General features: G+C 66.5%; 1 protein-coding gene across 1 annotated transcript; it reads right to left on the bottom strand.

The window, feature by feature from the left end:
• Window positions 1-21: 21 nt before the first annotated feature.
• On the bottom strand, window positions 22-8,647 carry PKP3 (plakophilin 3). The gene is made up of 15 exons (XM_037163032.2): window positions 8,567-8,647; window positions 8,333-8,392; window positions 6,989-7,175; window positions 4,971-5,050; window positions 4,204-4,835; window positions 3,991-4,114; window positions 3,212-3,416; window positions 2,714-2,888; window positions 2,242-2,359; window positions 2,003-2,173; window positions 1,740-1,925; window positions 1,093-1,246; window positions 758-950; window positions 596-683; window positions 22-407 (listed from the first exon to the last, which is right to left on the bottom strand). Exons 1-15 carry the CDS (start codon window positions 8,645-8,647, stop codon window positions 372-374), a joined length of 2,490 nt encoding a protein of 829 aa, XP_037018927.2. The 3' UTR covers window positions 22-371.
• Window positions 8,648-8,923: the final 276 nt, after the last annotated feature.

Genomic DNA, 8,923 nt, shown 5'->3' on the forward strand with positions numbered 1-8,923 from the left:
AACACGCAGGACTGTTTCTGCTGTCATCAAGACCACCTTTATTTACTCCCAGCTCTGGCTGTCCCAATGCACTGCTGGGCCCTGCCAGACCCACCTTGCCCCACCTCCGCCATGGTCACGCCCACACACCAGAGCAGCCTGAAGCCCTGCCCCACTCCCTGTCCTACAGAAGCCAAGTCCCCAGCTGGAAGCCCTCCCCCCCCATCTCCTCCCTGGTGGCCCAGGCCTTTCCAAGTTGCACACGGGGCGGCAGCAAGTGGCCCCTGGGCCGTCAGCCTTCTCCACCAGGCCGGCTGGCAGGTGGCGCGGAGCTGAGCCCGTCCCTCGGAGGCTGGGCCAAGGTGTGTCCTCCTCCTCCAGGAAGGCCTTGCCTATGGGCCCAGGAAGTCCTCCTTCCGATAACCCTTCTGCAGTTGGGAGCAAGGGGGTGAGTGAGAGGGTGCAAGCCACCCTGCATTCCGCCCACCTCCCGGGGGTGCTGATGTGGGCCCCTCTCCCTGGGTCTCCAGCTCCACCCCGGTCTGCAAGTCCTCCCACATGCTGCCCCGGCCCCAGCGCCGTGGCCCAGCCTGCTGCCCTCGCCGCTGGAACATACCGCCCGGAAGTCCCGGTGGAGCTTATTGTACTGCCACAGATTGGCCAAAAGGCTGGAGGCTGCCCTGGAAGACTTCTCACTGTCAGGGCTGGAGAAGGAGGGTAGGGGTCAGCAGGGGGCAGGCAAAGCCAGAAGGCAGGCAGGGCGGCAGGGAGGCCTCACCTGTCCCGCTTCTTCTTGATGAAGACCAGCTTCCGGAGCCCGTCAAAGTACAGCAGGTCTCGGGCCGCGATGGGACTGGCCACCACCAGGTTGTTGAGTATGGCAATGATGTTCACCAGCACGTCGGCCGGAGGGGACTTCTCACCCACGCTGCCTGGAAGCTTCTCAATCAGGTGGCTCACCACCTTGGTGGCTGAGGGAGGCCAGGCAGTCAGTGTTGGCCCCACTCCCAGCCCCAGAGAGCTGGCGAGAAGCCAGCCCGGCAGCAACACGGACCAGGTCCAGGGGAGAGCCCCTCAGGCGAGGGCGGGGCCCCACACCGCCCGCTGACTCACACATCTCGTCCTTGTTCCTGGCGTTCCGGGACAGGTTCCGGATGAGGCCGGTCAGCGAGCGCAGCTGGTTGTGGTCAGCCGTGCGAACACGGTCCAGCAGCGGGTTCAGGATGCGCTCCTGCTCCAGAGCCAGGCGGCTGAGCACACCTGCCCACTGAAGGAGGAGGAGGGGCTGGTGAGAGCAGGTGAAGGCACCGGCACCCCCTCTGTATCCTCATGGTCCCCTGGTGGTGAAACTGAGGCGGGACAGGCTCCCATCCCTCGCGCACCCCAGCCAGGACCTCACGGAGTGCGATTCCGGTCAGGCCCGGGTCGGCGTGGGCCTCCCGGGCACCTCCACTCAGACCTAGTGCCGAGCCTGAAAGCTCACGGCCCCAAGGCCTGTCCCATCTGGGACGCTGGCCTCACTCCTGCTGCCGCTTGGACATCCTCTTTCTTGTCCCTCCTGCCCAGCTCTGAGTCCATCACTCTCCTGCCTTTTTTCCTCTCTGGTCCGTCCACGAGTTTGTGTTTGTCTGCTGTTCCTCCCCCAACAGACCGCAAACTCCCGGAGAGCAGGCTCCCATCCCCCGTGTGCCCCTCAAGTCCCCTGCAGGTGGCCAGGTGTGGGTCCCCTCAGCCTGGGCACCTGCTCTGTGGCCCCTCACCCTGCGGTCTCCGGCAGTGATGTTCTGCAGGGCCCCTGCGGCCGCCTCCGTCGTGTGCCGGTTGAGCTCACAGCGCTGCAGGAGGCGGTTGTACAGGCCCACGATCTGGGGGCTCCACAGCCACTCAAGGCCCTTAGGGTCCTTTGACACCTCGGCAAAGGTCAGTGCGTCGGCAGTGAGGGGCAGCTGGGTGGGAAGGTGCGGAGGGTCAGCCAAGGTCAGGCCAGGCTCCCTGCCCCTGCCCGCTCGGTGCCTGAGCCCACCTCTCGAAGTCGCCGGCTCTGCGGCGTGAAGCAGCCCACCACCTCGCTGGGTGGTGCCCCGGCCATGTCCCTGCGGCCCCGGCCCTCGAGACGCTGCAAGGCTGATGGCGGCATCTCGTCGTACAGGCGGTAGGACAGGTTCCTCAGCACACACACAGCATTCTCCACGCTCTGTGGTGGGCAGACTGTGGTCAGAACCAGCTGGCCCCCCCGCCCCCTCCGCACTGGTCGCCCCTCACCTTGTCCTCGCACTTTCCCACGTCCAGGGCGTGGTTGATGTAGGTGACCAGGGCGTCCACCAGCCCGTGGCATTCCCGCATCTTCTGGCGAGTGGCCTGGGAAGCTGAGCTGAGGTTCCTGTGGAAGGAGGCAAATCAGAGACACCCCTGGGGACCCCCAGGAAGATCCCACTCCCACAGGGACCTGAACTCAGGGGCTGAAGGTCCTTTGAGCCCCTCCTGCCCTGGTCCCTGCTGGCCCAGGCCCCCCCGCACAAGCATCTCATCCACACCTGGAAGCCTTCAGAGGTTATGAAGGTCAGGTCAAGCCCTGACTTAATGACACCTGAGTCTGCTGGCATCACACCTGGTCACCTCCTGCACCAGCTCCCAGCTCCCTGGCCGTCTCTGCCCTGCCATCAGGCCTCTGGGGCTCCCGTTCCTGCCCCCGGCCTGCTGCCCCCTGCCCAGCACTGCCCCCTGCGTGGCCCACCTGAGGAAGCCTGTGGCGTTGTAGAAGATCTCCGACTCGGAGGCGTTCTGCTGGATGAGGGGTGGGCCCCCGGCCCCCGAGAGCGGGCTCAGCACCAGGTCTGTGAGCTGCTCCAGCGTGTCTCGGGCCAGGCGGTCCTTCAGATGGTCGCTGGAGGACAAGTTCCACAGGATCCCTGCGGCAGGTGGGGCCAAAGCCATGGTCAGGGGCAGCCTGGCAATCCCTCCAGCTCTTCCTTGGATGCTGAGAGGAAGCCTCTAACCTCCCCCAGGGCTCACCTGTCATGCTGAGCCTCACCCGGGAGCCCACTGGGGACAGCTGGAGTGTGACCTGCAGGGCCCCAGGCTGCAGCAGACCCTGGGGACGTGGCCCTGGGCACTGGAGTGCTGCCACAGGGGCAGTCACGGGAACCGAAGGAAGCCAAGGGACAGGGTGGGCGGGCACAGAGACAGAGCAGGCGGAGGGCCAGCGTGGTGCGAGGCGGGGCGGCGGGGGCACCTGTGACGTTCTTGCGCAGCTCGTCGTCCTGCTCCCGCAGCGTCCGCAGCAGCTCGAAGATGCCGTTCTCCTCCACCAGGGCCAGCTTGTTCTCCGCGTTGTCGTAGATGAGGTTGCGCATGGCGCCCGTGGCGTGGCGCTGCACCTCCTGGTTGGCGTGGTTGAAGAGCTTCACCAGCCGGGGCACAGCCTGGAGGCTGCGGGCCTGCGGGCACAGGCACACCAGGTTGACACACCTGTGCGCACTATGCAGGCGTGCAGGTGTGTGCAGAGCTGTGCACAGAGGTATGAAGGGGTGTGAAGGGGTGTGAGGGTGTGCGTAGGTTGCGCAGGTGTGTGTGGAGGTGTACACAGAGGAGTGAATGTGTGTACAGGTGTGCAGATGTGTGCAAAGATGTGCACAGGCATGAAGGTGTGTGCAGGTTGTGCAGGTGTGCAGAGGTGTGTGGGTGTGCATGGAGATGTGCACAGAGGTATACAGATGCATGCAAAGATGTGCACAGGTGTGAAGGTGTGTGCAGGTTTTGCAGGTGTGTAGAGGTATGTAGGTGTGTACGGAGGTGTGCACAGAGGTGTGAAGGTGTGTGCAAGGTTGTTCAGCTGTGCAGAGGCATGTGGGTGTGTGTGGAGGTGTGCACAGCACTTCCTCCTGCTCCCCCCCTGCAGAGGAGGCTCTGGGCAGGGTGGAGTGTGCCCAGTCAGCTGGCGGATGGGGCGGATGGTTAGGGACCAGAGGTCAGTGAGAGTTGGGGTCAGCAGAGTGTTCACAGGGCGGTCACCTGCTTCTTGGCCGCAGCGTCGCTGTAGCACTTGTGCTGGATGTAGGCTGCTCCGAGCACCTGCAGGTTCGGGTCTGAGGCCATGAGGTACTTAACTGCCGAGGGCAAGTCAATGTCATTGAAGCTGCAGAGACAGGGGCCAAGGGTCAGGCTGACCCTGGGGATGCCTGGGGCCACGGCGGCAGCCCCCTCCCCACGCCAGGCCAAGCTCACCCACTGCTGAGCCTCTGCAGAGTGCGCTGACCGCCATAGCTGTCCAGCCCACGCATGTCTGGCAGGTGGCCGGCATCGCCCAGGCTGAGGCTACGCACCGAGGGTGCTCGGGCCACGGGCTCCAGGGTGGGCCCCGGCACTGCCCCAGCCCCCACACGGCTGCGGTGGCTGCTCTGGAATCGCTGCAGGGTCCGCATGGCGGGGGCACGGATAGTCCGGCCGGGCGGCGGCCCCTCCACAGCCTCGGGCCAGTCCAGGCCTCCTGCCCGGCTGGAGCTGGAGCTGGCCTGGCGCTCGTAGGCAAAGGCCCTGTAGGCGGAGGTGGCCGCGGGCTCCAGCTGCTCGGACACCACACTGCAGTGGTCGTCCAGGCCCCCAGGCCCCAGCCGCAGTGAGCGTAGGGACAAGGTGTCGTAGTCCACCCGGCTGCCTCCGCCACCTCCGCGCTCGTGGAAGGACACGGGCCGGGTGCTCAGGGATGCGGTGGGCTGGGCTCCTCCATACCCTGCCACCCCGAAGGCGCCGCCCCCGTTGTGGGCGGAGCTCAGCCTCCGACCACAGCTCAGGTCCACCGCCGAGCGGGAGGACCAGGCGGCCGGGCTGTAGGAGGGCTTGGCGATCGGCCGGAAACTCTGCGGACCGGATGGGTGGGGGGCAGTGAGGCGGGGCTGAGGCTCTCCCTGACCCTGGGGATCACGGCCTCCCCCAGAACCGTCCCCCTGAGACCGCAGATCCCCAGCTCTCCCGCTGGAGCGAGTGTCACTCACCGAGGTGTTGTCCCCACTCTGGCCCTGAGAGCGGGAGCTGAAGCCTGTCTGCAGAGTGTGGAACTGGCCCCACGACGTGCCTGCGGACAGGGACCGTGGGAGCTTGGCCGGGCCGGACGGCAAAGCACTGGTGCCCTGCCTGTGCCCTGGACCCTGGGACCAGGGGCAGGGGGTGGGGGGCAGGGGCCTTGGCCCTGGTCCCTGCCATCGCCTCATCTGTCTCCTCTGATGTCAGCCCTGGTGGCCTCTCTGCCACAGCCTCCGTCTCCTCCAGCTGTGCTGGGGAACAGATGTGCTCGGCCCGATGACCTCCAGCCCCTTGGGCAGTGTGCCAGGGACCCTGCATCAGCGCTCCAGTCTCTGCCAGGGCCCCTCCTCCAGGAAGCCACAGTGACCTCCTGGGAGCCCGTCCCGTGCTGTGGCCACACAAGGCAAGGCTTTGCTCACTGACAGTGTCCCTGGACCAGTCTGTCCTGAGGGGCGGTCCCCTGTCCCACCTGGCAGAGCCACACCCAGGCTGCCCAGCCACTTACAAACCGAGGGCCCTGGCGCCAGCCTGACTCTGTGGTGAGTGGACAGACCGGTGGGGTGGGCGGGGGGTGGAGAGATGGGAGATGGGCTGTGGTGAGGATGGGTGGGTGGACAGATAGACAGACTGGAGGGTGACAGGGTTGCTAAGGATGCTGAGCAGACAACTGGGTGGATAGACAGATGGTGGGGGCAAACCAAGGCAGAGCAACGGGACAGGCAGGGGCTGCCTGGGGGATTCGCCTGCCAGGGGGGGGTTCCAGCTGGGGCCACACCTGTGGGGATCGGCCTGGTCTCCCCAGGGTACTCAGGTCGGGGTGAAGGCAAGGGGCCTTGCCCACCCTCTGGCCTCTGTCTCAGACCTGCCCTGGTTAATGAAGCTCCTAGGCAGGGCTATTAACCCTTTGACGTGAGCAGACTCAGCCTGGGGACCTTACCCCCACCCCAAATTATAATCCTCCTGCCCCTAATTGGCAGGGCAGCCAGGGTGGTAATTAACCCTTCTCTGCTCCACCCTCCACCCCATGACCCCTGGGTGCCACCCAGGCCATCAGGGAGGCTGAGGCCTGGGGGTGGGGGAGGACCCAGGGACCTGGGCTGCCCTGGTGACCCCTGTGCTGGCTGACCTTCACGGGAAACACTGTGGGCCAAGGTCTCTGCCCCTGTCACCCTGGGAGGCTCCTAACCCTGGTCCCTGCTGCTGTGGCTTGGTGAGTGAGGAAATGGCATTAACAGTCATGGCAGGCATACACTCGTGCTCACACAGGATGCACACCTGTGTGCACACTCACACGCACACCTGTGTGCGCACATGTATTCAGTGGAGCCAGGATTCCTACACAGGGCGGTCTGCCTGGCACTGAGCCCCCCACCCCCACCCGCTGTTGTCACGGGGAGGATCTGGGTCACTGCAGTGGGGCCTCCCCTGCAGTTCCGCAGGGGACCCTGGTCGGACGGGCAGGCGGGTGGCACGCGTCCAGGATCCCCAGGCCCGCCCTCACGTCTCTGTCTGCCCGTTCCTGTGGGGCACGGGGGTGGGCAGGGCAACGGAGCCAGGACGTCTCTCTCCCTGGCACTGATGTCCGCCTGTCTCGGGGGCCGTGTGTGAGCCTGTCATGGGGGCAGGACGTGTGCCAGGTGTGCTGCAGGTGTGCCCCCAGAGGCAGGCCTGCCGTGTGCCATGTGCCAACCACCCCGTCAGCCCCTGGGGGTTCAGGGCCGAGGGGCAGGCGGTCCCAGCCAGGCCTGGCCAAGAGGACCCCTTGGGCCCCGGGGGGTGGTAGGGAGCCCCACCCATGGCTTCTCCCACACCCTTTTGGGCGGGGTGGGTGACTCAGTGCAGGGCCCCAGTGAGTCAGGGAGCTGAACCCTGGAGCCGGCCTCACCGAGGCCTCTGGCCTGGCCACCAGGCCAGAGACCACCTCTGCCACCGAGACCACCGCCGAGACCACCTCTGCCACCCGGCGCCCGCCCTGCTGGCTTCCGCCTACCTCTGGCTGCCCCATCGAGCTCCGCCAATCCATTGTGCCTGGGCTGCTGGCCCAGCTGCAGGAGGCGGGCGCGGACCTGCTCCTGAACGCGGGCCACACGCAGCCGCTCGGCCTCGGGCCCCTCGGCTCCCCGGCGGTCCAGCTGCAGGTCTGAGGGCAGCGCCAGGGAGCACACGCCGGCCTCGGGCTGCAGGGCCGACAGCAGGAAGTTGCCGTCTTGCATGGCGGCAGGCACGCGGGGCCGGGGCCGCCTGGCCTGGGCCGCTGTGGACGCCTCCAGCCCGAACTGTCTTCAGGTGTCGTCCGGAGCGGCCCTGTCCCTGAAGTTCCCTCCCCGGCTGGCTGGGAGACAGACGCCCGCCCAGCCCCGAGCTCGGCTGGGGGCGGGGACACCTGAGCCAGGTGGGAGGGAGGGGCCGCCGCCTACTTAAGGTGGAATTTAGGTGGAAGAACAGGCCCAGATCCAGGCCTGGCCGCCTCCTCCTTCAGCCCCTGCCAGGACCTGGCTGCAGGGTCTGGGCCCAGATTTGCTCCCTGACCGAGAAGGCCTTGCTGGGCCCCTGGGCCGAGGGGGGGTGGGGAGGGTGAGTCAGCCAGACCCTGCTGTGCTCTAGGCGGCTCCCGGGGACCAACCTGGAGGCTGATGGGGGCCTAGGTGAGGGCTGACCATTAAAAAAAGCACAGAGTCACTATTAGGAGTCAGGGGTCAGCGCTAAGGGTCAGGACTGAGGACACGAGGCTTAGGCTAGAAGAGGCCCTATGGAGTCCTTGTCACTGTCCTCCGTGGCTGTGAGACCTCAGAAGCTCGCGCCCCGGGGCATAGCCCTCCAGTCCCCAGATGCTGGAAGCCTAGGACACCAGCTCCCCACTCCCTGACACCTCTGCAGAGGCCTCAAGGGCTGGCTGGGCCTTCCTGGCGCCCCTCCCGGGCCCCTGGCCCCCAAGCCAAGCGAGTGTTCCCAGCACGTGAGTCAGGGCTGCGATGGGACTCACAGGCGGGGCCACCCCAGGGGGCTGACTCAGAGGAGCCTCTCCCAGCTGCCAGGCAGCACTGGGTGAGCAGAACCCAAGAACCCTGTGAGCCAGGACTCAGGTGTTGGAGTGGGGGGTGCCGGAGGCCCGGGGGTCCCCCTGAGCCCCTCTCAGGAGGCCTGGCATGGGTCCAGGAGATGCCCCCGGTATTCTGAGTGGGAATGAGGAGTTGAAGCTTCATGTACCTTTTGGTTCCCCCCCTACCTCCCCACAAAGCCCCGTGGGCCACTCTCACAGCCTCCCGCCCCCAGAGGCTGCCTCTGGCCCCGCCCCTCCCCCCAGGGCCCCCCCCTCCAAAGACGTTTGTCTTACAGGGCAATCAGTCCTGGCAGGGACAGGGCTCCAGATGGGAATGGCGTTGGGGGCAGCGGCCTGGTGGGGAGGAAGTGGGGTTAGTGCAGGGAGGAGGGAGCTGAGGATGGTCAGAGGGCAGAGTGTGGGGGGTTTGTGGGGCAGTGTGGGCATTTAGGGGTCCTTGCAAGGATCAGGGTAAAGCTGGCGTGGGGCCTCTGGGCTGGAGGAGGCGGTGCAGGGTGGGAGACCTACCCTGTTGGTGGCCCACACACTGCTGGGCTCGTGGCTCATCCCGGAAGCTGCCGCTGCCCTCGGAGGGGTCCCGGGCTCCATCCCTGGCCCAGTGAGTTTGTCCCGGGAGGTGCCTCAATGCGGGACAGAGCCGTAGGGGCGCCGCAGGGCAGGGAGGGGACGTTCGCATGCCCAGCTCATCAGACCGGTTGCTTCCCTGGGAGACGTGTTCTGTGTGGAAAAATCCTGGGAGACGAGTCTGTGCAGTGCAGGGCACACCCGGAGGCGCACGCCTGGGCAGGGCCAGGCCCGCCCTTCACCGGGGTCCACCTGGGCCCCTGGAGGCCACCCAGCACCTGGCTGGGGCAGGCTGTGGGT

The sequence above is a fragment of the Artibeus jamaicensis genome, unplaced genomic scaffold (genome assembly GCF_021234435.1).
Source record: "Artibeus jamaicensis isolate MK-2021 breed Jamaican fruit bat unplaced genomic scaffold, CSHL_Jam_final scaffold_537, whole genome shotgun sequence".
In the NCBI taxonomy this organism is placed as follows: Eukaryota; Metazoa; Chordata; class Mammalia; order Chiroptera; family Phyllostomidae; genus Artibeus; species Artibeus jamaicensis.